The sequence below is a fragment of the Purpureocillium lilacinum genome (assembly GCF_023168085.1).
Source record: "Purpureocillium lilacinum CBS 284.36 DNA, scaffold_8, whole genome shotgun sequence".
Taxonomy (NCBI): Eukaryota; Fungi; Ascomycota; class Sordariomycetes; order Hypocreales; family Ophiocordycipitaceae; genus Purpureocillium; species Purpureocillium lilacinum.
In genome coordinates this window covers 725,829-751,248 of record NW_027072118.1, presented here as the reverse complement: position 1 = coordinate 751,248, position 25,420 = coordinate 725,829, and the positions used below count along the sequence as shown (strand labels likewise).

The following is a 25,420-nucleotide window of genomic DNA, read 5'->3' as shown; positions in this document are numbered from 1 at the left end:
TAATCCAACGTAGGTGCTTACATGCAGGCGAGCGACCGGCACCACAGGGAGGCGAGGGTGGAGAGGAGAGCGCGGAACGTTCTGCTCTGTCGACTTGCCGCAGTGGCACAGAGAACGTGTACATGGAGTGGGGACGCGCAAATACTTGACAGTGCCTCGAAACTTGGTCGGCGGGCCTGCGTGTGCTTGCGGCCGACGCGGACTGGACTACTCTTGCATGTGGTTGATGTTCAAACCTAACCCCTGCTTCGCCTGCATATCGGATGGAAATTGCACCCGCCCTTATCACGTCCGTACGACGGGTAGAGGGCGATGGCAGTTGTGCATGTTCTCGGGCATATAAATATATCTGCACGACATAGCACCGATTGAGGCCACCTCCAACGTCCGGCCGCCGAATCGAGCACACCATGGTACCGTGACATTGGATCTCAGGTCTCACAATGGACGAGCCCAGAAATGTTTCCGTTCTCCGCTCATCTTGTGATTGGTGCCGCGCCCAAAAGTTGCGGTGCGTTTCATCGACGACGACGGACGCTACAGCGCCGTGCCAACGGTGCCTCAAGTCCAAGCCCCCAAGGTCGTGCGTCTTCAGCAAAAGATCACGGTCGGGCCGCTCCGCTAGTGCATCTACCGGCGACAGCAGTGCAGACAAGGGCAAAGATAAGTCAGCGTTGCCTGGAATGAGCACCTTTACGCTCTCAGTCCCTGCAAGTACTCCGCCGGACTTAGAGGCACACTTCACATTAGACCCACCGCCCGGCAATGGCGCGTCCAACTCAGACGGGTCTGCCGATAGCGGTTTTGGTGAAATGGCGGATGATTCGTGGAAGCCCGAGTATATGGAGCTGGACTCGCTGGACCTGGCGTTTCTCAGGCACGACGACACGATGTTCCCTGGAGGGGCATATTCATCGGCAACAGGGATCACAACACCAGCAACAAATATCGCCTCTTTCGATTTTGCAGATTCCTGGCTCTCCCCGACGGACACGGCGATTGACCACCCGGCGAGAGACGCACGGCCGGACACTCGCGGTCCAGTCGTCGACCTCACGGCACTTTTGGCAGACATGACTTGCTATGAGAACCAGCTCTTAAGGCTGTCTGGAGAGCTCGACAATTATCCTATAGGCGACGCACTATTTTTCTCTCATCGTTTTCGAACCATTCTATCCGAAAATAGTCACCCTCATTCTGCGGAGAGCTCTCCCTTGACACTGGATTTGCCCGCAATGTTACTCATACTATCCTGTTATATGACGTTGACACGCATTTACTCCTCCATTCTCGACCACCTACGCGAGCACCTGTCGCAGCTACAGGACACGCACTCAAGTCGAGAGGCCGAGTCGCCGCACAATTCGTTTACCTCCGACATCAACTCGTACAGGGGGCTACGGCTCGGACAGTTACAGCCTCTAAGCATGCACGCGGGACGGGCCCTGGCCACCCGTGCGAGGAAAGCGGTCTCGATGCTTCTTGATTCGCTGGGCGGCTCGGAGGGCATGCTGGGCCTCTCCTCGGACGTCAGGATAATAAACTCATCACGTCCCGACTCGCTTGGGGAAGGGTCTGTTGGACAGTTGGGCATGCTGACCAGTGAGAAGACGATACTCTTCAAGGAAGGGGTCATCCTAGATGCAACCAATGGGCGGTTGTACAAAACCATCAGAAGGCAAGCCGTAGAGTTGCAGGGGAAGGTGGAGGAGGTGGATGATTTGCTGAGGGGTCTGTTACAGATGTAGACACATATTTGCGCTGAGAGTACTTCTTTACAGTATGGCGGACCAGTCGTCATCCTGTGCTCTATAGACTCATAAAATGATACGACTGATGATTCAAGTGGTCAGACCGCTGGTAATTCGCGGTTCCCGTGCAGACGTGGTTGGGAGGAGTTCGCAAGCGTCAACCAGTTTGAGGTCTCGTGAATCCACGCCCGACGCCTTGAGGTTGGGCCGGGTCACACATTTCTCTATGTAGCCTTGCATTCCAGATATTTTCTGGTACCCTGAAGGTAAGAATTACATGCAATATGCCACACGTACAGGTCGAAGAGGAAATCCTTTTCTAGTCCGCAATCTGTCCAGGACAACATGTAGCTCGTAGTAAAGTGCAACCAACTGAACATTTTAAACATATCTGAATGTTAGGTGAAGCAATATCAAGCGGATGGAAATCAAGCTCCACTCGACATCATACGATATCGTCGGAGTTGTCGTCGTTATGTCGGGCGTTTGAATTGTCGGGGGGGGGGGGTGATGTCCCAGCCTAGCCGAATGTAGCAACATTGCTCCGAGTCAGAACACGCAAGCGGGCTCATCGGGACGAAATCCCTAACGGGGAATAACGGCTGATCCGATCAAGATTTGTCCGTGGGAGGGTCAGGCTATTGCTGTAAATCCTTGGGGGTCAACCACTGCATCAAAACGGTCGGTACTGCGCTGTCTGCTGTCGGGGTTGGTAATTTCGCTGCCAAAGCAAGGAATTTACCGGCAGTGACAAGACTCAAGACTCAATTACAGACAATAGCAGAAGTTTTGCCTACAAACAAGCGAATTCGTGCACCGCGCAACTCTCATTGGCAGAGGACCGGATGACAGCTGGATTCCTGACACTGCAAAAATGCCTCCTCAGTCTGTTGTAATTGTAAGATAGGAAATGCCCCTTTGATGTCAGGCTCTGACCAAAATTTCTTTCAGGTCGGTGGCTCTATCGCAGGTTTGCTGCAAGGCTTGCAGTTGAAACGACAAGGCAGCGATGTCATCGTTCTTGAGCAGGATCCGTCCAAAGACCGACACAGCCACGAGTCCGGCGTGCAAATTGGCCCCAGTGTGATTGCCCTCCTCGACAAGTACGATGCCACTGGCAGGCCCGCCGCTATCCCAGCACAGTATATGAGTGTTGCTTGGCGCAAATGGCTCCGAGTATTGAATGTCGACTCGCCGCGCCAGATGAGCAATTGGGGCTGTCTGTACCTGATCCTGCGGGCGAATTTTGATGGCATGAAGTCTGATACGGTCCCAAGTCCCCCGGGACCGAAATCAGGGGATGGGATGGCTGAATACAGATCCGGCAAGCGAGTCACGGGCCTGAAGTACGACAAGGAGGTTGGCGTGGTCCATGTGCACTTTGTCGACGTGATGTCGGGAGACGAAGGCATCATCACGACTGACTTGGTAATCGGAGCGGACGGCGTACACTCAACCGTTAGAGACCTTCTAGAGGCTCCCACTCGCAGAGAATATGCCGGGTACATTGCGTGGCGCGGAACTGTGCCCGAACGGCTGGTATCCGATGAGACTGTGCAGTACTTTTCCAACAGGCTGAACTTCAGTCTGATGAAAGGCACATACTTCATCAGGTAAGCCACCAGACACCAAATTAACTATCAAGACTCACGCTCCGATCTGCCAGCTACATCATCCCGACCGAGGGCGGACATGTCAAACCAGGCGAGCGTCTCATTAATTGGGTTTGGTACTACATCGTCCCCGAAGGCTCGCCCGAGATGAAGGCTGTTTTCACAGACATACATGGAAAAATGCATGGCAACACTGTCCCGCAAGGACTTGTGAATCCCTCGATCTGGGATCGCCAAGTCGCGCGGTACATTTCGCAGATGATTCCGCCGCTAGCCGAAATCGTAACCAAGACCCCAAAGGTATTCGTGACAAAGGTACGCGAAGCACAATGCAATGTCGACAGCAGCTTTTTCGACGGCCACGCCGTGCTCGTTGGCGATGCTTTCACAGCTTTCCGGTCGCACATGGGCATGGCATCGGAGCAGGCTGCCAGACACTGCTGGCAGATGGACAGGCTCTGGCGAGGCGAGATCACGCAGAAGCAGCGAGACCAGGAAGCCGCTCTTTACGCCAACAAGTTCATTCTTCTAAACAGGATCATTGGGCTGGGGGGCTTAGAATTGGCGTTTCAAGTCTGCAAAAATGTTTCATCGTACGCATGGCTTACGATCAAACATGGATTGGGCTTCAGTTAAGACTGGGGCAGCAAGGCGCCAGCCTCCCAGCTACCGGGCATTCGACGCCTAGTAAGACAGAGCAACATGGTACAAGCAAGCATGTAGCAGCAGCAAGACGGAAACTCGTTCCAGCTCTGCGATGATCTTGGGATTAATTCCATGTAGAGAAGTGCAAGTCAATGCTTCCATAAGGACTAGTTTGACCCAGACGTCTCATCAGCCCATCAGCAAGAATGAAGCAATCCGCTGGTTGGGCTCTGGGGTTCGTTTGGTGGTTCACCTGTGCTTGGGGCATGACCTCGGGGTATGACCATAGGGCGTGTGTTCGGCACGCATACTTCATGCTATCTGACGAGCCTGTTTATGAATGCAGAGGAACGATTTGTCCTTTAAATGGCCGAACTGCCGGAGCCATGTCACGTTATCGCGGCCATATCGGCTCACAGACACGTCGTAATGAACAGTGCAGTCCATCTATTTTGACTAGATACCTATACCCCGTCCCCGTATTTTACGACGGCAAGGAGACCCCGAAGCATTCCACCTTGACTGCGGATCTATCCTCATTCAGTCTCGGTTGTCCGAGAATATACATGCCCGCCAAGTCCTTGTATTTTCCACCAACATTGACAATCAGCCTTGTGTTCTGCCCCAAGCCGGTCGAGCTCGTGCCAATGCCAAGCTCCTCAACATAGAATGGTGAACCATCGTCTGCATGGCCGTATGCGTAAATAAAGGCCATTTGCGACTTTGATCCGTCTCCGGTGGAGTTGTGGATGACGATGGGAGCAGCAAGGCCACCTTCAATGGTGGCGTTGAATGCAGGTCCGTAGATGGTACCACTGACGAGGGGCTCGACAATGCGCTGGCCGCCCTCTATCAAGGGGATGGGCGCAAGATGCTTTCCGAGGTTCACCGTCGCGCTGAACAGGTAGGTCAGAGTGGGTGTTGCGACGGTTGAGCCGCCCACAAGAAGCGATGTGGCCGGAATCGCGTCCATTGTGCCACTGACTTCTGCGACGAGTGAATTGACGACGTTTCAATGCTGCAGCTGAAAATTGCTCCAAGGTAGGCGCCTGTTCCAGATGGAGGCGACAGCGAGAAACGTAGCTCTGGAGGCGTGGTGCCGCGTCCCAACATTGAAGAGTTCGGGATCATCGCGGCATCGGGATCCCAATTTGGTGTATTCGGCCTCCGATGTTCCCAAAGCGGAAACACTCCATGGCTTCACATCGGCTCTGGCTTCCCCGTGAGGCCAACTTCATGCAAGGTTCTTCTCGCTTCAGGAAATGTTGTCAACGCGACCCTCCGATGCACTTGAAACGGCGTCTGGTGTGTGCTGTGCTCGTCGATTGGCCATGGGTGCATTAGAGTGTTCAAGGGACACTGCCGGGTGGTTTGCCTCAATAGCTTGTCGCCCACGCAGCGCAATCGGTTCGCAGGACAGTACCCCGAGTCCGTCAACGATTTCATGGAGGAAAACATGAAGCAAGTTCGTAGTTCGCTATTAACCTCAATCGCGATACATGTGCAGTTTTCGCACGCAAAGGCTACGGAGGTCTTGTGCACAATGCCGTGGATACTTTCTAGTTTGAGCTGGGCCGGTGGTATGCATCCGACTTGCAGCGCAGATGAGGCCGTGAACAAGACGAAGGCACTAACTAATAGGCTCAAATTCCAGAATCATCCTGCTCCCAAGGTGCTTTGGAAGACCACCTTTCCCATGATCTGCATGTGTCATGTAGCGCCTTCGTACTGGCCGGGACCAAAGTGATGGACTTTTCGCTTTCCACCAACTCAAGCGCAAGGCCCTCACTACTGTGCCATGCGATGTGGCAGTGGATGAGCCACGCGCCTGGGTTATCAAGTTTGAATGCGATGGCCAGATGCCCGTTACCGGGTAGCATGGCTACGTCCCGCCGTACAGGGTTGACGGTTTTGAACCCCTTTGTTGTGCCGTCCCACTTCTGGCCTTCCTGCGCCAGAACCCAAAAGTCGTGCCCATGGAGGTGGATCGGGTGCTGTACGCTGTAGGAACATGTCAGTAAATGATAGAATACGACCGAGTGGTGAGCTGAAGGAGGTCGTACGGGCCAAGTGCGGCGGGCGCCTTGTTCTCAATTACCAGCACAGCCCACTCGTCGCCTGAGTTGGACTTCCTCTATTCACGCAGAATGGTCAGCATCATTTCCGCAAAAGGCAGCTCATGTTTGGGGCACTTGCATCAACCGGCACAACGTTGTACGACGTGGGGAAGATGCGGTCGTGCGCAAGAATACGCTTCAGAGTAGGCTTCTTCCAGTCGAGGAGCAGGGTGCTGCTGTTGATGGTCCACTGCAGCAGTGCTGCACCATTAATTAGCATGCTGAGCTCCTCGACGGTAGTGTCGGTGATGTTGGTAACGTCGAGCTTCAATTGAGGCACCAGGCTTGCCTGCGGCTCGTCGGCGCAATCGCTGGGCGGCTTGACAGTGTCGGTGCTGGTCGGGTCTGCCTTGCTGGCGGCGTCGTACCGGACAATGCCCGTCATTTCCTCTGGAAGATCGTTGGCAACGTCCACGCAGGCTTCATTCCACCCGCCGCGGATCCAGTAATCGCCTGGCGGGGCGTTGGCGTGGCCCGTCAATGTGAAAGTGGAACTGACTGTCAATGGACGAGTTGATGAGACGCAGTCGGTACTTTTTGCCTTTCTTGAAGACTGTCTGGAACTTCTTCCCGTCGCCGACGCAATTCTTATCGCGGTGGCCCGCCGGGCAATTGAAGGTGTTTGTGCCATTCATCAGCGTGTTGCTGAGCGAATACGTGACGCCAAATTTTTCCTTGCGGTCCCAGATGGCAAAGGTCGATTCGTGCGCCCAGTCTTGCAGGAACATCGCGCCGAGGTCTTCGTCATAGTCGGCCGTCGCTGGGCCGTTGAAGATGATGGGCCCAAACACGCCCTCGGCGGTTTGGAATGAGAGATGGCTGTGATACCAGCCAGTGCCGTACTGGGTCACTCTGAACTTGTACGTGTGCGTCTCCCCTGGCGGTATGGGGCATTGGGTAACGCCAGGGACCCCATCGTACTCGTTGCTATTGAGCTGACGGACACCATGCCAGTGCATTGCAGTTCCATTCGACCTCATAGAGTTTGTGACGTGAATGACGAGGTTGTCGCCCCAATCTGCAATGATGGCCGGGCCTGGAATTGTACCATTGACAGTCATGCACGGACGTTTGTAGCCATCTTGGTTGCAAGTCCCCTCCTCCACATTGAGCCAGACGGTCCTCGTTTTTCCAGTGTCTGGGACCGTCGTGTAGTAGTTTGTGTTGGTGTCATACTCTCCCCAGCATCTCCGTGAAGTTGGGCCGTTCTGGCATCGCTCTGATGGTGGTAGGAGGATGGGCTGTTGCTCTGATGTGCTGTCCACTGGCGTTGCAGCCGCCAACGAGTGTCCCGCAAACGCGAGCAGCAGCAAATTGCGGAGCATCATGGGGGAAGGCTACATGCAAGTTGTCCAACAATCGGACTGGGCTCTGCAGTGGGAAGCTCGTTTTGTAAAAGGGGACGCGCTCGCCGGAAGCTCCACGAGCACATGTTTGGCAATTGCGCATAGTTATCGCGGTCGCTTGCGGGGCGCAGGCATTCAAAAGTCGGAACATTACGCCAAATCGGTCCAGCCATCCGAAGAGTAAAACGCCGGTGTCACCCCGGCCCCGACGACGCGGAGTTGGGGCCATACATGGGCAAGCAAGTATGCGATTGACCATTTTTATGTCAACTTGGAAGCGATTGACGTGCAAGACTTAGGGTCTCTTATAAGTGCGTGCCGCGTGTACGTGCAAACTCCAGGTTCTTACCTTCAGTGGTAGATCCTGCAGCGGCGTCCCCGAACTTGGTGCCCACATCACACAATGCGGCTCCAAACAACATGGGGCCTGCCCAGTCTCCTATTGCTGGCAGCGGGTGTTGCTGGCACGAGGGATCCAACTCATTCGTCCCTCCCAGTACGCCTCGTCCACCAGTTCCCGACCCCTACATACATTGATGACGTGCGTGTTGCGTCCAATGGTGATGTCCTGGTCACTACCATGGTGCCGTCGGCCTCAATATTCTCCATTCGGGGGGCAGCCTCACCAGAGAAACCGACTGTTCGGCTCCTGCATACCTTCTCGGAGATCAATTACGTCTCTGGAATCATTGAAACGCAGCCGGGCGTTTTCGCGTTCATTGGCGGCAACCAATCTACCGTCGGCGTCGGTGCGAACGGAACCTTTGGCATATGGGAGATCGACATTCGAGCCAGCGAGCCCGTCATCAGGGAGATCGTCCACATACCGGAGAGCGGATACCTTCTCGGAGTGGATGCCCTCCCAGGCAAGCCGACCACGATCCTGGTGTCTGACGGGGCCAACTGTCTGGTCTGGAAGGTAGACACGTTGACGGGCCAGTACGAAGTATCAGTACAGGATCCTAATATGCGCTACCCTCGCTGGAAGTTTACCCCCCAGGGCATTGACGGCATCCGCGTCCACAAGGGCTACCTCTACTGGGGAAACAGCTACATCGGATGCATTTACCGAATTCCGATTGGAGATGATGGCAAGGCCATTTCGGGTGCCAAAAGCGAGCTCGTAACAGAGATTACAACCATTTTCCTCGACAAGTTCGACATCGGGCCCATTGGGAGTGACTTCGTCTGGGCGACCACAAACGAGGGCAACCGCCTCTTCGCCGTGACTCCGGACGGAAAACACTCCGTGGTCGCCGGCGCACCAGACCAAATGACTCTCGCGGGATGCACCGCCGCAGCGTTCGGCAAGCTCAAAGGCGACTTGAACACTTTGTACGTCGTGACAGCAGGAGGCCTGGGTCTTCCAGTCAACGGCACAATCACGGAGGGGGGCAAAGTCGTTGCTGTTGATACCAACCGTTTTGTGAGAAGCCACAAGACGGGGCCCGGGGCGAATGAGTATCTCGAACTTCGGAAACACAACTAGAACGATGCTGCTGTTTGAATTTTCGGTCTAGATAGCAATGAGAGGCCGGCCGCGATCGAGGTTGGGTTTGGCCGTGTTATTCTTGTCGCAAACACTCGGCCACTTCAGGTTGCGCCGTGAAGGTCCAACCCGTGTTTCATATCTGGTGTGCCCTCTATCCCATATCCCAGATCCCCTCGTCATGAATCCTAAACTTTTGGATCGTAAAGGGTGCATAGTATGGTCCGCAGTCCTCAGTCAGTTGTTCGCGTCATCGCTGCCACTCGGTTTTTCGGGCACATAAAATCTCGTGTTTCTCAGTTCGGCGTCTCGAGCCCAAGATTCGTCTTCCCCTGCCGCAACCGCCGCCGCTCGCCAAGCCGCGCTGCTGCCCTCCAGAAAAGCCCTCGGCTCTGCAGCGTCGGCCCATCAGTCTTCGTCCCGCGGCAGCTCCGTTTCTTCAAGATACGACTCCAGACCCGCGAGCGCCATGTCCCAGCCGACGCCGCCTGCCCCGGGAACGAATTTAGCCCAGTGATCTGTCACGGGCGTCTCATGTTCGAGGGTCAAAGCCGCCGCGCCGTTCGATCGCTGACTCGCGGCCAACGAGACGCGCACGTAGCTCACGTCGTCGCCAAACTCCCACGTCAGCTCGAGAACGCTGCCCGGGTCACAGCGCCGGATCGTGCCCGGCGCATTGCCTTGCACATGGTACTGACCGCCGAGCACGAGGTCCCCTGACACAGGCGCGAACCAGAGGGCGAGGCGATCCGGCTGCGTGATGGCCCGCCAGACGGTGTCGACGTCGCGCCCGACTTGCTGCACAGGATTTTCTGCACTGGTGGAAGCTCTATCTAACCACCTCTCTCGGCTTGATGTCGTGGCGTTGCGCTCTTGGGTTCTTGTCGCAAGGCCTTTCGCGTCCGACGCGGTACGGGCCGTTCACCTTGCTTTTGTTGCGAGCGCCTTATTCGTGCCGACCCCCTTCGCCTGGTCGGTGAGTGATTTCCGTCTGTCATCTATGTCTGCGGGCCACCCCTCAGCCACGCACCGAGTCTCCTCAATCACAGGCACTGGGACGTTTCTTGTCGTGGCCGGTTTCGTGGGCGGCTTTGCGACTGGCTTCGTCGTGACGACAGCTCAGTAACTTGAGTAACAGGTGTAGAATCGCCACTAGGAATGAATTTGCTCTCGACGCTCAAGCTGGGCCGCTCCCGTCGCATCTGTCGCGGGCTCTTGAACCATTAGTCCCAGGCTGCTTGGACTTCCGCGGGGTTTTGTTTACATTGCGCTGGCGAGGTGGGGCGGCCGGAGGTTAATCCGGCCACGTCGGCTGTCTGCCAGACCCCGCTCACCGGGCATAGCTGCGGTTAAATTAGTGGCTACAACCGAGTAGGAATACTTAGGTCCAGTTTAGTGCACTTTAGTTCAGCCCAGCTGGAGAGATGCCTGTGCTGCACCGAGTCAGCCTGCAGCCTCCGCAAGCTAAGCGACAGTGGCTTAGCGCACCGGTGCGGGCCGTCTTGCCGGCCCACGGCCTGGAGCGAGGCGCAAAGCTTCAGCTCCTTGCCGGTGCCTAGAAGACGGCTCCATTCTTGCAAGTGGCTCTCGTGATGCATTCATGGAGCGATCAGTCACTTTGTGGCTGATAGCACCCCTGCCCTACTGCACCAGAAAGATTGGCCGTCGCTATCAGTCTGCCTCAGGCAAACATCGGCGGGTGAGAGGCGATAGTCAATCGCCGTAATAAAGAAAGCATGGCCGGCCCAGGTCCCTAAATTGCCCTTGGCTGAAGAAGCCCCCTTTGTAAATGCGGGGCTGCTTCCATACAAAGGCCCCGTGCTGCGCCATTGGCACCTGGTGCAGTATACATAGTAAACGGCAATTGGCAACATACAAATATGCATTTTGCATGACATTACTGCCGTTTCTTTGTTCACAATGACCGGAAGAGACAGACTTCGGGGCGATCAGTCGCTGCCGCCGATACGAGATATTCTCGTGGGTCCAGAAACCGTCGTCTACGATCCGTTGCCGCAGCGAGGAAAAGACATCCGTTTGCCTTCAGCTGGTGTCAAACAATTCAAGATGGCTGCAACTGACCAAACTTGTAGGTAAGCAGTCACCACATTGACGGCCGCCCGTTTCCAGATGAGCAGTCGCCGGTGGTACTCAATGTCGTGAACTTGCTCACTGTCCATTGCATGGCTAGACAGCAACAGGTACGGCCCATGAATGAGCGAGGTTACACCAGACAGGATCCAGCCGTGTCATCCACCACAATTGGTACAGGTCTTCTAAATGTTCATGTTACCCTTGAACGACGCGCGATTAGTCCCGTCCGTCTAGCAGCATTGTCTTCATTAAGTAGTAATGAGCCACTCGTGCACCGCAGGCCTTGGGAGCTTGCAGGATTGGAGATGGCAAAATTGCCAAGCGAAGCCAGCGAGAGAGGCTCTGGCCTTGCCATTCAAATCGGTCATCGAAGCCGGCGGCAGAAAAGGATATATCGTCATCAGTTCTTTTCCGACAGCATTGGCCAAGACGGATATCGCCTCATCGACGCATGCGTTTCCAGCCTCTCACAGACCAGACTCGCCGCGCAAGTCATCACAAAGTTTGCGGAGACGTACGAGAAAAGGGTTTCGCTTCGGTCTGGGCCGTTCAATGTACCGGAATGCTTGCCCACAAACGAGAGGTTTCCGACATGCTTTCGTACGCAGACTTTATAGGTCATGCATTACAGCAACTGAGGTATATTATGATTGCTCCCGTTCGTGTTATGGCTTGTTCCGGCTTTTGGTACTCACTACCAAGAGACCGGCTGCGGTTTTCAACGTGAACAGAAACGGACTGAGGTCAAAACGAGCTCTTGCCAGATTACCAAGGCTAAAAGTGTGTCTACAATCCAGCGTCGGAAAGAGTTTGAGCTGACGTCCTGCGCAGGCCATTACCCTCGATGTGCGCTGTGACTGCTGCGGTACGATCGAAACGCCCGAATGGAGGAGTGGCCCAAACAGTGCAATGACGCTGTGTAACGCTTGTGGGCTGTATTATACAAAGATTAAAAGGGCGTGCCAAGGGGCGCGTCAAGGCCATGCCTAGCTAGAGACTGCGGTGGTTGCCAGGGTCGCTATAGGGCGTGGTCCAGAGCAAGGTAGTCGACTCGTACTTCAATGTACCATAATACCCAAGTTGATGCTTCAGGACGCTGAGACCTAGTGAAAGTGCTCCGCGATTAGAGCGCATGTTGCCGTCGATACGCACGAACTGCCCCTGAGAGAATGAGAGTAAACAGCAGGCTTGACCAGCACGCGATACTCAACATATTCCTCTCCGTCAAGGGTGATGATGGTGCCCTGCGATACCAGCCAACCGGCAAATGGCCCTTGCGCCTTTCGCTCATACTTCATGCCTCGCCATATTTTAGCATCTTAGAGTGAACTTAAACGGTGCAGGAGCCCCTGGCTGGCCCGCCCCTCATCCATTGAACGTAAGGGCATCTGACCTGCGCTCCACTCCGTCCGTTCATCAGTCGCAACGCTTGACCTGCCGTGCTGATCTTCGACGCAATGCTCAGTGCGTCCCCGAATGAGCCGCGTATCTCCTGGATCAGAGTCGTGCGCGGGAACTCCCACAAACCGGACCCTTTTTGGAATCTGCTGACCTGGGCAAATCGATTTCTTGCTGGGTAAATGTTGGATGCTCAGATAGGTCTTAAGCAGCCCGCCTCGCTTAGGCTGGCGCAACACATATTTCCCAGGACCGGATCGAGATGTCTCGCGCTCCAATTCCATGTCCGAGGAAGCCGTCATGATGGTCGGTACTCCAGGTTCACGGAAGCTTGCTGGCGTGCAGCTGCACGTGCGTCCATGATGTGCCATTTGTTGATGACCACTTGCGCAGGGGCGCACAAGAAGAGGCCTCAAAATTTGGAACAATTTCACAGGGTTGCAGCAATTTATAGAAGCTATTTCCGCAATTACCGCATGCGAGTACACTGCCGTGTTAGCGATTGGACGAGTCCTGAGTCGCTTAATCACATTCTTGTCAGCGGCTTGAACATGGTCGCCGGACGGTAATGCTAAGCGAACCGTGCCCGCGGCGGGGAAGGCGCATGGACAGATGAATGACGTCGTAATGGCCGTGACAAGCTTTAAGACATGATTGAGACGGCCATGGTTAGCATACCGCAAGAACCTGAGTGTTGCCTTGTACTCAGCTTTGCTTTGTTAGGCGGTGGGGGAGGGATTTGCTCCATGAAGGCGGCAAACCCATCATATGACGAGACGATTCGTGAGAAACAGTAAACGCCCATTCCGCAACAGCGGGCTAGGACGAGCCGCGACCGGTGCTGGGGCTCGAAGACATTCATGTCTCAAAGTGGCTCTCCAATGTCGCTCACCGCCGACCTGGTAGCTGCGCAAAGTTGGCTGAAGTCACTGCAGCACACCAGGTCCTACTGTACTCTTGAGCGTCCAGGGCGAGACCAGACAGTGACACGATCAAGTCTACAAAATGCTTCTGGACATACATGTCGCCGACTGATGGATGTTAGGCAAGAGAAGTGAAGCCGTTACTGGCTTCGCCATTCAGTCCGTACAGCGATTACCGATGGTTTCCAACGAATCAGGCTTGAGTGACGATATACGGTGGCTCCAGCGTCTCGCGTGCAGATTGTTCATTCCTTGCATCGAGTCCCATGTGGTCTCAATCACCGTCCAAAAGCCCGCTAGCAGCTGCGCTACGGCGCTGCTGTGTTGCTGGCCTGGCTTACCGACATTTTCGTCTGAGTGCGACTTGACATGCTGAGTTGAGGAGGATCCGGCGTCGGGGGACCTTGCGGCAGTGCCGCTGCTGGGACCATCGGAGTCAGTAATTGTGTCGCCTGTGCTGTCATTATCCATCGCAGTGCAGGGCATGTACCTCCGCTGGCGTGGGTTGTGTGCCTTCTCCCTGTGACTAGCTGGAAAACAACCTGATTATGCTATTGTGCGGTTGACAGTGTTGTGTCTACAGCGCCAGCGAAGACGAGGTCTAGAATAGGTCTAGACACGATCTAGAACTTAGCTCGTGTACCCTTCACCCGCTTTACCGTCAGTTGGCGACACTTACATTCCCCAGGCTCAGCGTCGCGCGGCCACTCACGCTAGCACCGCCATTGCCTTTCCTTCAAGGTCTAGACCTCGATGTCTAATGCAGTGTCATTCGGTTTCACGAAAGTTGGCTACTTTTTTCGCCGCCATGTCTCACTAGAACTTCGTGAGGTTGCCAGCGGCTATTCCATCACGTGCATTTGCTTGATATTGCACTATATAACGTGCTTATGGCTTCATCCATCAAGTGGACATAGCCTACCTTTGTCCACTATATATTTCAAGGTGCCGTTTCTACCTATGGGTTTGCTATGCGGACAACTTGCCATCGGCTCACAAGCTCGATATTAGAAGTATATTGACGGAATATATGTCGATATTGAGCCTTAGAGGCAGTGATGCAGCCGGAGTGTGGCAAGGTTAGCTATCCCCGACGACCACGTCCTCTGCCGTGAGAGACAGACTAAGTAGGGTCATCGGACAGTTACCAGGCATACGATGTCCCACTTGCAACAGCAAGGGCATTGAAGTTTGGGTAATCCCTGGAAAATGTTGTCGAGTCTGCGGGATGCCCTGTGGCTAGCTCCAGCAGTTGCCGCTTGTGCTTGGGTGCACGTTGTGATACTAGGCCTCGTGGCCCTCGCCCGGCGGGGTGCCGATGTTAAGCACGAGGGGAAGATCCACACGGCTTCCCTTTCTCGCCGTCTTCTGTATATGCTCATCCTCGCTGACTGTTCTCGGTAGATACTGACCGAGCCAGGTAAATACTTCTCACGATAGGCTCAGCATTCTGGGAGCCATTGGTGTTCTAACACCCTCTCTGATGGCTCAAGGCTGATGCAGGAGAGCGCGCAGCGGCACGATGGAGTCAGACGGTCAAGCTGGTTACTCCAAAGCCGAGCCCGCTGCCAGTCTCGGCAGGGACAACTATTGTGTCGTGCGGAGACTAGCACAGGGCTTGGCATTTTACAGATGGCCAAATGAAAATGGATGTATATGGGTCTTTGATCGGGCGGAGAATGTGTCTTGGGCGGCTGATGCTGGAAGGCTGCAATGGCTCTGCCCGCTGAAGAGGGCGAGTTGCTAGTTAGTTCTTGCATAGGAGGAGGCGTGGTATTGAACAATTGTTCCTATCGAGACGAACACGGAAACACACTACAGCAAAGACGTCGTGGACATCAAGGGCGTCGCGGAATCGCAGATCTAGTCCATCAGGATCCGTGATATTCGCCATGATCGAGGAACTTGGTCGTATAAACGGCCACACATAAACACATGGCACAAAGTGGTCGCTGCACTGGGCTTGAATGAGTGGCGGAGGGATACTAACAGGACCTTGTTCGAGGGATGCTGAAAATATAGAAAAGACTCATGAGCATGTACACGAGAAAGCGACGACGGCGCTCACAATGTAGCTGACTAGCTCACGTGTTCAAGAGAATAGGACAACTATGACTTCCCGTCTGTTTCCGTTCCAATACTAATAGTGCGTTCTGATCACAATTCATGTCAATGTCGTTTGTGTTTCGAAATGTTTATCTCTTCGTCACTTCAACAGGTTGCACTATCGGTAGTGGCGATTATCATTCAATCTGCCAGCGTCGTCATTGTCTGCCCCCCCGACAATCGACTCCTCGTGGATCAGGTGGATCAAGCGTGCGCTTGGACCTTCTGCACATCAAGAGTTTCCTGTATTTTCACCTTGATCCTTGTCCTTGTCCTGTTCGTCCTTGCCGCAAGCGAAGGGTCCGCACGATACGGCTTCGCAATAACAACCATATTCCATAGGTCTGGCTTCTGCTTCGGTGCAGAGCGACTCATTCCATCTGATGTGTCCATTGTTATCACAGCGGCCTGTGCAGCGTGCCCGGGCTGCCGCTCCGTCGTCATGGAAGCAGTTTAGCCAGCTGGGCACACGTTTTGCGATGTTGTCGCTGCGGCTCATGCCGGCCGTGACTACCGCTGGTGCCCCAGACACGACCGTTGCGACCGCCAAGGCAGACAGAGCTGTAACCTTGGCAAACTTCATTCTTCCTCTTCCGTAACAGATAGTAGAGATAAGAGGCAGCGAAGATATTGAGATAGGAAGTAGGCAGCGGTGTTCAAGTAATGGCTTTCACGAATGCACTTTCGATCCGGTAGGTAGTAGAATGGTTCTGGATTCGTTCATCTGAAGAGAATAAACACAACTCTTATAGTTATCGATAGACATGGGCTTCCCAGCCATTGATGTGTACTCCTGAGCTGTTGGCAGTCTACGTGTTATGGATATCACGGCCAACGAACTCGTTGGTCATGCTGACACGGCACGATGCATATCTAGCCGGCAACTGCAGGAATGTGGGAGCCAGAAAACGTTTCCGTCTGGAGTCGGGAAGGAAGTACTCGAGCCCGTCCCAAACATCGACGTAGCAATTTGAGCCGGTCTTAGAAGAGGCTTTGCGCTGCACGCCAGGACTGCCTGTTGATGACAGCTTGTGATAGGATTCAAAAGTGTCCAACAGGCTTTTGGTTTAGGAAGGTAGTTGGTTCTGGCATTTTCACGTTGGTTGGGCGGAACACTATATGAGCAGCTATTTGGGCAGCAGAGGACGAACTTGAGCCGATGCCAACGAATGATGATCGTAGCAAGCCGAGCCGCTTTTAGTCGCATTGGCCGAGCGCGCTAACCGTAGAAGAGGATATGCGCTGCACGCCAGGACTGCCTATTGATGACAACTTGTGATAGGATTCAAAAGTGCCCAACAGGCTTATGGTTTAGGAAGGTAGTTGGTTCTGGCATTTTCACGTTGGTTGGGCGGAACGCTATATGGGCAGCAGAGGACGAACTTGAGCAGATGCCAACGAATGATGATTGTAGCAAGCCGAGCCGCTCGTTAGTCGCACGCTAGCCTTAGAAGGCAAGAGTCCGAGGGGACGGCTGGCTGACGGTGGACGGTCGCAGCGCCGACTACATAGGGCCGGCCACCCTGGGGGGCCCCGGGGGGGCCGGCTAGCCGGAAAAGCTGAAGTAGATCGACATGGCGGCCAAAGCCGATCGGTAGGCGATACGCAACTGCAGAGATTAAAAACTACACCATATATATATATACCCTTTCCAGCAAGACGGGGTGGAACGGCTCTGCCATCCTATGTGAGTAGAACAGACGCGTTGGCATCTTCAGCCAGACGGGCCCGTACCGAAGCTCGTTCTCTTGAGTTTCCACAACCCCTCCACCATTGATTGATTCAAAACTGCTGCACAACATCGATCGGCGGATATGAAAATGGACACCCGATCTGTTAGCGCATCTCGCTCCCCGACGGTTACGCTGAAGACCCCTAAGGGCACGAGAGATTGGAGTGGACGCGATATCCTTATCCGTGATGAAGTTTTGTACGTCTTGACCGGACAATGATTCCAACACCAAAGAGACTTCAGTCGAGACCAAACAGCTTATGCATCTTGTAGCAAGAGGGTCATTGATGTCTTCAGGAAGCACGGCGGTACCCCCCTTGACACTCCCGTGTTCGAGCTGAAAGGAATCCTTTCCGAAAGTAGGCGCAGTCACCTGCCGAGGGCACAGAGCCTTTACTTTCAGCGGTCAAGCAACTAACAACGCTGAAGAGTACGGCGAAGACTCCAAACTTATCTACGATTTGCAGGACCAAGGGGGGGAGATCTGCTCCTTGCGTTACGACCTAACTGTGCCGTTCGCTCGTTGGCTTGCCATGAACAACATCGAGTCAGTCAAGCGTTATCACATCGCTAAGGTCTATCGAAGAGATCAGCCGGCTATTGCTCGAGGACGTTTTCGCGAGTTTCACCAATGTGATTTCGATATCGCTGGCGTTCATGACCCCATGGTTGCCGATGCTGAGGTCTTGCGTATCATCGTCGAGGTTTTTGATGCTTTGAAGCTTGATGTTACTATCAAGTTGAATCACAGGCAAGTACTGGACGGCATATTTGCAGTCGCCGGTGTCACAGAAGGCAAGATTCGAACGATCAGTTCTGCAATCGACAAACTTGATAAGTCATCTTGGCAGGGTGTCAAAAGGGAGATGATTGAAAAGGGTTTGGCTGCAGATGTTGCCGACCGGATCGGCGAATATGTTCGCCACGCTGGCACCATACCTGACACTTTGACCCTATTGAACTCCAAGCCCGAATTACTTGCAAACAAGCAAGTCGAGCAGGGTATCTACGACATGAAACTACTTGCATCGTACGTGGATGCCTTTGGCATCTCTGACAAGGTTTCCTTTGATCTTTCGCTTGCCCGAGGTCTCGACTACTATACTGGCTTGATATACGAGGTTGTTAGTCTGCCCCCCAAGCCCAAGGAGAGTGCTGCTTCAGGTAAAAAGCCCGAGGCAGAAGCACCCATTACTCAAGTGGGTAGTCTCGCTGCTGGTGGTCGATACGATGATTTGGTCGGCATGTACGGCAAGAAGCAGATACCTTGTGTGGGTATTTCCTTCGGTGTTGACCGTATACTCACCATACTGGAAGCTCGACAACGGAGCGAGACTTTAACACCAGATCGTGGTATTCAAGTCTACATCATTGCTCTGGGCGACAAAGATTGCACTGGACTTCTGATCGAACGCATGTCAATCGCTCAGAGACTTTGGAGTGCTGGCATACGCGCCGAGTTCTTTCCAAAAGTCAAGCCAAAAATGACACAGCAGTTCAAGGCCGCAGAAGGCGTACCGTTGGGCCTTATCCTGGGTCGAGAAGAAGCTGCTGCCTGTCAGGTCAGATTGAAGCGGTTGGGGCAGTCAGAACACAAGGTCAGAGGGGCCGAACCGGTAAAAGGGAATGGTGGAGAGCTGGTGTTATTGGATGATATGGTGGAAGAGGTTCGAAAGCTGCTTGGCACGAGATCTGATCTTCACATATTGGACACTGTTATCGACTATTAAGACTCCGACAGCGATGCGATCGGCTATTTCTTACTCTCTCCATCCCGGCTGCGACGGGTGGGCCCGTGTGGGCTTGGGTATTCCCTTCCTTCGCCAACTTTAGGAGGTCGCGAGCCCCCCAAGGTTATCTCCACACCCCTTGCCACATGCAATTCGAATGAATGTTAAGCTGGACCTGCCCCGAGTGCTCCGGCAGGTGAGGCTGATGACTTTGGTTTTTTGGCCACCCACTCCGACGCCGAATCCTTCAGGTAGTCCTGTATCAGTCGGCAATCATAACTGCCATGTTCCATCAACATGTTCTTGAGAATAAACGTCTCCGCCATTAGCTCCGATAGCGCCGCGGATAGCCTCCGATGCTCCTGTTCGAGATCCTCGTGATAAGACTTAAGCTTATCCTCCTCTTGCCGTCTCCGCGAACGGCACTTATCGGCGGCAATACGGTTCTTTTCGCGGACGCGTACCGTCTTCGGGTCCTCTCCGCCCGAAGCATTAGCTACGCTTCTCGCATTGGTGAGGCGACTGGTCCTCGTGTTGATGGCGCTATCGACATTCGCGGTGCTAGCAGCTGCTTGAGTTTTGCGTGGGCGACCGCGCTTCTTGGCCGAGGTCGGTTTGGTCCTTGGCGATAGAGGGTCGGAGACTTGGCTCTCGTCGAGAGCCAACTCTTCTGGCAAGCTGCTGTCGATGCTGCCAGACGACGAGTTTGTAGGGGGAGCACTAGGCGCTTGGGCGTAGAACGGGTCGGATAGCTACATGACGCTCACACTCCCGTTCGTGCTCGTGCTCGTACTAAATCTCCCAGCGTCAAGGTCGGCCATGGTTCCATCTATATACCTCAAAGAAAAGTCATTTTGTCTAGATATGCCTATAGACGGTGGAAAGCTTTCTTGCTCTTTCGCCATCAAGCCATCGTTCAGCGATACGTGCCGCCCCATTAGCCAGCGAGCTTATTCGATGCGAGCGACTTCTTGCCGTTGAAAGTTCGTCGCTTAAAAGGATACCTAGATACCATAAGTATCGAGTCCATGCCGGGTCGTGTGCTTATCTAAGCGAAGCTGAACTATAGGAAATTTAACAAGTCCGTGGCGTCGGGATATACGCGTGGGTTTAGTGAGCTAGGAGGCTCCTTTATAGATCTATCGAACAAAGCCATATGCAGGCGGGGAAAGAGGCCAGGCAGGTCAGCTAGTGACGTAGCTATACTCGAGATCTTTAAGAGCCGTATGGGTCAGCGGAGCGGTAGCGAGCCATCTAGACTAGAACTGGGCGACACAGGACAACCCGTTTAGGAGCGGATATGCGTAATCGCTTATCCGATACGTTAAAGGGGAAACCCGCGCGGGGGAAGAACCAGCTCCAGATGAGATCGGCAACGAACCCCTTCAATCCACTGGGGGTTGACGTTAACAGATCGATCCAGACGGAAGCTGCTCCGGGCAAATGATTGAGAAACGGGGCACTGCGCCGCTCAGAAGGGGTGGGGCCGTGACGACGTTTAGGAACGAGAAATATAGGGCAGACGACCGGCTCACCGGCCACCGGGCCACTTACTCCGCCGAAAGCCAGCAGCGCCGACCGCCGGTACGGACGAAGTACTCGGCTGAGGAGTTAACTCGGTCGCCAGCGAAAGAGAAAAAAAGGAAGATCCCGACACTATAACATAGGAACACGGTGCCAGAGATAGATGTACAAGGACTCTGGATGTTTTGCGCGGGGTTGAAGATTGGGTTGCACGCCTCCCGGACACTATTGGTACTTAGTTGAGCCTCCAAAGTCGTCGCTTCACAGACCTAGCGGTCCTCAATACGTAGCTCCGGCAACCACAGACGGCGACATCAGCCCCCTATCGCTATGCGCGGCACTTCACGCGACCGAAACAGTTACGACTGAAGCATCGGTTGTGCGAACAGTTCCTCCCCCAGCGTTCAACGCCCCTCCGGCAATTTAAATGCGTGGAGTACCGCACCTAACGCGACCCTTAGGATCTCCTTGGACAGTGTGGCTGGGCGTATAGTGTTTGGCGCGTAGATTAAGTCAAACTGTAGCTTAACGCTGCCACGCCGGTGGCCATAATGCGTTTGAGGGGGACATCCTCCAATGCTCACTCCCCAAACTGTGCAACCTTGTGGGCGTCATCTGCATCATATTTCGTAGAAGCCGGTGATGGAGAAGGGTGCAGAGTCATGCTGTGGGGTTCCACTCTGCAGTTCTTGCGCGGTGGTTGCATAGTATTTGTGTGCTTCTCGGCCATGCGGCGCACATGGCGTGGTGTTTGGCGAGACACAGCACTGGATGTGCACCGTTGCTGCGTATCGTACTTCCGTGTGGATGGCCAAAAGTCCCGTAGTACGGAAGAGTATTGTCATGCTGTTGTTCTCCCGGTGAAAGCTGCCCGCTCGTGTCGATGTCAATTGGCGCCGTTTTTGTGGTGTTGAGATGCTGGATGATGCTGGCGGAGTCTCCAATCAGACACACGAGGGAAGAGGCGCGGTCCAGGCATCTTTGTGAAGATGCCGTGGTCCCTCCCATGGTCGAAACCGATAGTCTCTCGACTAGCCTGCACCTGCAACATATCTCGTGCATGGCCTGGCGCTCGAAAGTGCCAATGCTGAGCCTTGCCCTGGCAGCCTTCTTCCTTGTTGCGGACGCTCTTGCCCAATGACGGCCTCGGGGGCTCCAAAGCTGCACACATAGCACCGCTCGTTGATGCCGCCAGGGTCAGCTGATGTTCCGAGGCTCTTCCAACAAATCAAGGCATCACCCAGCAATATATATCCAGCTCTGTTCCCCCGCTTCTTCGTAGCTCCTTGTGCCTTTTCTTTCCTTCAGCACCATGCGAAACACGGTCATCACCGGTGAGCCTGATCACAGCCGAAGCCTCGAACATGAACACATCCCCGGCAACATGTGTTACCGCCAATCGGCCCGACGGTCAAAGCCCGGCAGCAGACGACATGAAGATCGACTGTGAGCCGCGATTTGATAGCAGCAATCTCCAGGGGGGATCGGTCGACGATACCGCCGTTGCAGCAGCGCAGAACAACAAGGTGTCCGCCGTGTTCACGCCCACCAGCAATGCAACGGCAGCCGATGACTCGGACATGATGCGTCAGGAGAAGTTGGGGTACATCAAGCCCTTAGACGACGCCGCCTTGGAAGCTACGAGAGCATACCTTCAACAGAGGTTCGCCCGTCGCAGTCTTCCACGAAGAGATGGCCTGCACCATATCGTATACGGCGGAGTTTCCAATCGTCGCTGCTCGACGTATAAGCACCGACCTGCGGCGTCCAGACAGGCAGATGAGCGACAAATAGCTCTCATGGTGCAAATGATGCGGGATCTGGAGGTCGTCGAGCCTGGCAGCAGGAGCATACCAGCCCTGGGGCGATTTGGGTGTCGAGGGCGTCGCGCGAGCATTTGAGACTCTCACGAAGTTTGAGGGCTGCTGCGTTGCTTCCTAGCACATACCTCGATTTGTAGTCAATGAAGAAGCCGGGCGGAGTTGAAAAATGCAATTCGCCTCATCCAACGCTCTGTCCCGTGGGTAGAGGCAATTCCTCCTCCGTTGGACTTATACCAAGCCATGTTGAGACTTGTCTCCGCCATGACACGCAGATGCCGGGCGGAGGTGTGTTGGTCGCAAGGTCATCATGTGCGACGCCTCGTGTCACCGATCAAGCGCTAGTCAAACCCTAGTCAGGGCAGCCATCTCTCAGTCCAAGCTGACCGGCACCATCTAATGACAAGCTCATAACGCGTACTACACCAATATGCAACCGTTATCCGCCGCGGCGTTATAGGGAGAATCGTCCGATCGGTGCGTCATATCCGTCCATAACGCATAACGTTTCCTTCATACTACTAAAACGGGCGTTAGTCGGTCGGTTGCCCTTCGTCGCATGGCACATTCGCCCGAGACGTATCTATCGATACCGAGAACGGGGAGGAAGTTCGATGGAATCGATCTTAGGAGAGTCGGGCAATGGCGGGGCCATCGGGCGGTTTGCATAGGCGACGTCCGGATGTCTCTATGCGGCGACACTCGGTTAAAATAAGTAGGCGTGCTTCGTTTAACGGGAAGCTTAACGCGCGCTACATGAGGTTGGCGACGACAGGATCGTGAGCGTATCTTAACGCGGATGGTCGAGGGAGTCGCGGCACCGTTTATAACGCGAGGACCAATGGCGTGCAGTTATGCAGGGTGACTGCCAGCCGCCCCTCCTCTTGCGCTACAGAGATGCCTAGCTCACCTAAGTCGCGCGACCACACCTGCATGGCTCACCCGGCTCACCCAAAGTCGCGCGATTAGCCGGAGCGCCGGAGCTACTGGCGCATCTGCCACAGAGTCCCTTCGCTAGCAGAGAGCCACTCGAACCCTCCATCCTGCCGCGACTCGAGGCCCCCGTCAAACCCTATGTATAAGAGCTCACATCAGCGAGTTGTGTGCATACAGCCATAAAGTGCACATACGCGTTAGGTCTCGCGAAAAATTGCGCCATCACTATTTGAGCTGGTACCTTCTTATGAGGGTTTTGGCCACTGATCAGCTCAGTGCCTGCCGCTGGGGATGCCACACTGGATGCTCAAACACGAACAGTGCATTTATCAACCCCTGTGACGAGGGAACTAGCTGAATCCATTTCCAGGCGTTGCTGGTGCCACTACGAGTCAAGGCCTCTACCGACCTTCGAGTGATCTGGCACATATTGGCGTCGCTCCCACTCCTGTTGCTGCACGAGAATGCCCACTTTTCGCACCTAATGGTCCTCATATCTAAACGCGGAGCCCTTTGTGGCCCTGTCAACAATGCCCATGCCCATAGTCACAAAAACTCTACATCATGGCCGCCGAGTCTAGTATTTCCGGCACGGCTCAGAATTTCGGAAGGCAGAGAACCCTCAAAGCCTTCACTCACGCGCTTGCTCAAAACATAACAAAGTCCCACATAATTATGGACGACATCCAATCAATCTCATCGTTGACGAGTGATGCCCCACTTTCTGATTCCATTTCAATCATGCCTTCACAAGAAGACAGTCAACCGCGCCAAGACCCTCCACTGCATTGCCATGTCATCGTCTCGACGATGAATCCAGCGGCGGGACGAGGGCGCCGCATGGCCAAAGGCAAAAACCGCGCCCAGTGTCCCTTTTCGGTGGTGACAGTGTCGACCAAGCGGAAGCGAAAGCGCGACACTCGAGAAACCGAGCAAGAGCTATTGCAAAGATCGCCCTTCCAGCCCAAGGGAAGGTTTTTGACGCATGACACAATGGACTTGGCGTATATCGTCGAGCCGCATAAGCGGTGGTCTGACATGACACGCTACAACAGCTTTGTTTGTAAGACTCCCAACAGTGCATCTCTCTGGCGATCAGAATGATAACAATGAAGCACCTTCAGTGAACAGCGTGAAGTACTACAATGAAGATTTTGTTTATGTGGCGACCGATCGGGCCATCGCACAACATAAGACTAGCGATGGGGGGTCCGAACATCACGGCTTGCTCCAGCTCGCCGACTGCTGGGTGGCCAAAATACTTGAGATCAGGGCGCGGGATCAACACCACGTCTATGCTCGTATTTGCTGGATGTACTCACCAAACGACTTGCCTTCCAAGGCACTCGACAACAACAAGCTGGTATCAGGACGCCAAGCTTACCATGGACAAAACGAGTTAATAGCGTCCAACCACAGTCAGCTGTCTCTCCTATCTAATGCGAACCGTCACTAACTGAGAGCCAGTGGATATCATCGAGGCTGTCAGTGTTGTTATGCGCGCTCAAGTCAGGCAGTGGGTGGAGTCGGACGATGAAGCGGTGCAAGATTCGCTGTACTGGCGGCAAGCATTTGACTGTCGAACGTCTGAGCTCTCGGTATGACCTACGGGATCCCATCTACATATGGCAAAAGGCTAATCTTTCGGTGCTAGACTGTCGATCTCACATGTTATTGCAAAATGCCTGCCAATCCGGACAAAATATTGATTGGCTGCTCAAATCCAAGTTGCGATCAATGGCTTCATTACGAGTGTCTTCTGCATGCCTGTCTCATGAGTGTCTACGAGCAGCTGGGCACAGACAAGCCGCATAAGACAGAGTTGGCATCGAAGGGGCAAACTGTGGTAAACCCACAGCCAGACGTACAAGCAAACATAGCAGCAAAGGAGGCCGACACGACAAAGCCAGCTGCTGGTGAGAAAGAGAGTGAGAAGCCTTACTCAAAGTTAGAGTGCACAAACGGCCTCACATTACAGCCAGCCGGTACACCGGATATTGCAACAGAAGTCATGGAAGTGGCGCACGACAAGCTTAATCAGTCGGAACATATAACGGAATCGGGCAGAAAGGAAAGAGGAAATGGCGCGCCATACGCCGGCCTTTTCGATGCAAAGCTTCGGTTAGATCGAAACCATGCGGTATGGGAGGTGGCTGATCTGCGGCAAAACATCCCTTGCGGCGATCGAGAATGGGA

At 54.2% G+C, this 25,420-nt stretch overlaps 6 protein-coding genes across 6 annotated transcripts; 3 read left to right on the top strand and 3 right to left on the bottom strand.

The window, feature by feature from the left end:
* Positions 1 to 2,625: 2,625 nt before the first annotated feature.
* Positions 2,626 to 4,000, top strand: PLICBS_010099 (uncharacterized protein; the record flags this gene model as incomplete). The annotated part of the gene is made up of 3 exons (XM_065601801.1): positions 2,626 to 2,649; positions 2,703 to 3,364; positions 3,418 to 4,000. The coding sequence occupies 3 exons, from the start codon at positions 2,626 to 2,628 to the stop codon at positions 3,998 to 4,000; spliced, it is 1,269 nt and encodes a 422-aa protein (XP_065457873.1).
* Positions 4,001 to 4,493: 493 nt separating this feature from the next.
* PLICBS_010098 (uncharacterized protein) lies at positions 4,494 to 4,982 on the bottom strand (the record flags this gene model as incomplete). Its single annotated transcript, XM_065601800.1, has 1 exon — positions 4,494 to 4,982. One exon carries the CDS (start codon positions 4,980 to 4,982, stop codon positions 4,494 to 4,496), a length of 489 nt encoding a protein of 162 aa, XP_065457872.1.
* Positions 4,983 to 6,166: 1,184 nt separating this feature from the next.
* On the bottom strand, positions 6,167 to 7,106 carry PLICBS_010097 (laccase, multicopper oxidase, benzenediol:oxygen oxidorectuctase; the record flags this gene model as incomplete). The annotated part of the gene is made up of 2 exons (XM_065601799.1): positions 6,167 to 6,579; positions 6,626 to 7,106. The coding sequence occupies 2 exons, from the start codon at positions 7,104 to 7,106 to the stop codon at positions 6,167 to 6,169; spliced, it is 894 nt and encodes a 297-aa protein (XP_065457871.1).
* Positions 7,107 to 8,052: 946 nt separating this feature from the next.
* Positions 8,053 to 8,961, top strand: PLICBS_010096 (uncharacterized protein; the record flags this gene model as incomplete). Its single annotated transcript, XM_065601798.1, has 1 exon — positions 8,053 to 8,961. One exon carries the CDS (start codon positions 8,053 to 8,055, stop codon positions 8,959 to 8,961), a length of 909 nt encoding a protein of 302 aa, XP_065457870.1.
* A 408-nt stretch (positions 8,962 to 9,369) lies between these two features.
* PLICBS_010095 (uncharacterized protein) lies at positions 9,370 to 10,302 on the bottom strand (the record flags this gene model as incomplete). Its single annotated transcript, XM_065601797.1, has 2 exons — positions 9,370 to 9,773; positions 10,296 to 10,302. The coding sequence occupies 2 exons, from the start codon at positions 10,300 to 10,302 to the stop codon at positions 9,370 to 9,372; spliced, it is 411 nt and encodes a 136-aa protein (XP_065457869.1).
* Positions 10,303 to 17,747: 7,445 nt separating this feature from the next.
* On the top strand, positions 17,748 to 18,944 carry PLICBS_010094 (cytoplasmic and mitochondrial histidine tRNA synthetase; the record flags this gene model as incomplete). Its single annotated transcript, XM_018317111.2, has 1 exon — positions 17,748 to 18,944. The coding sequence occupies one exon, from the start codon at positions 17,748 to 17,750 to the stop codon at positions 18,942 to 18,944; it is 1,197 nt and encodes a 398-aa protein (XP_018182636.2).
* Positions 18,945 to 25,420: the final 6,476 nt, after the last annotated feature.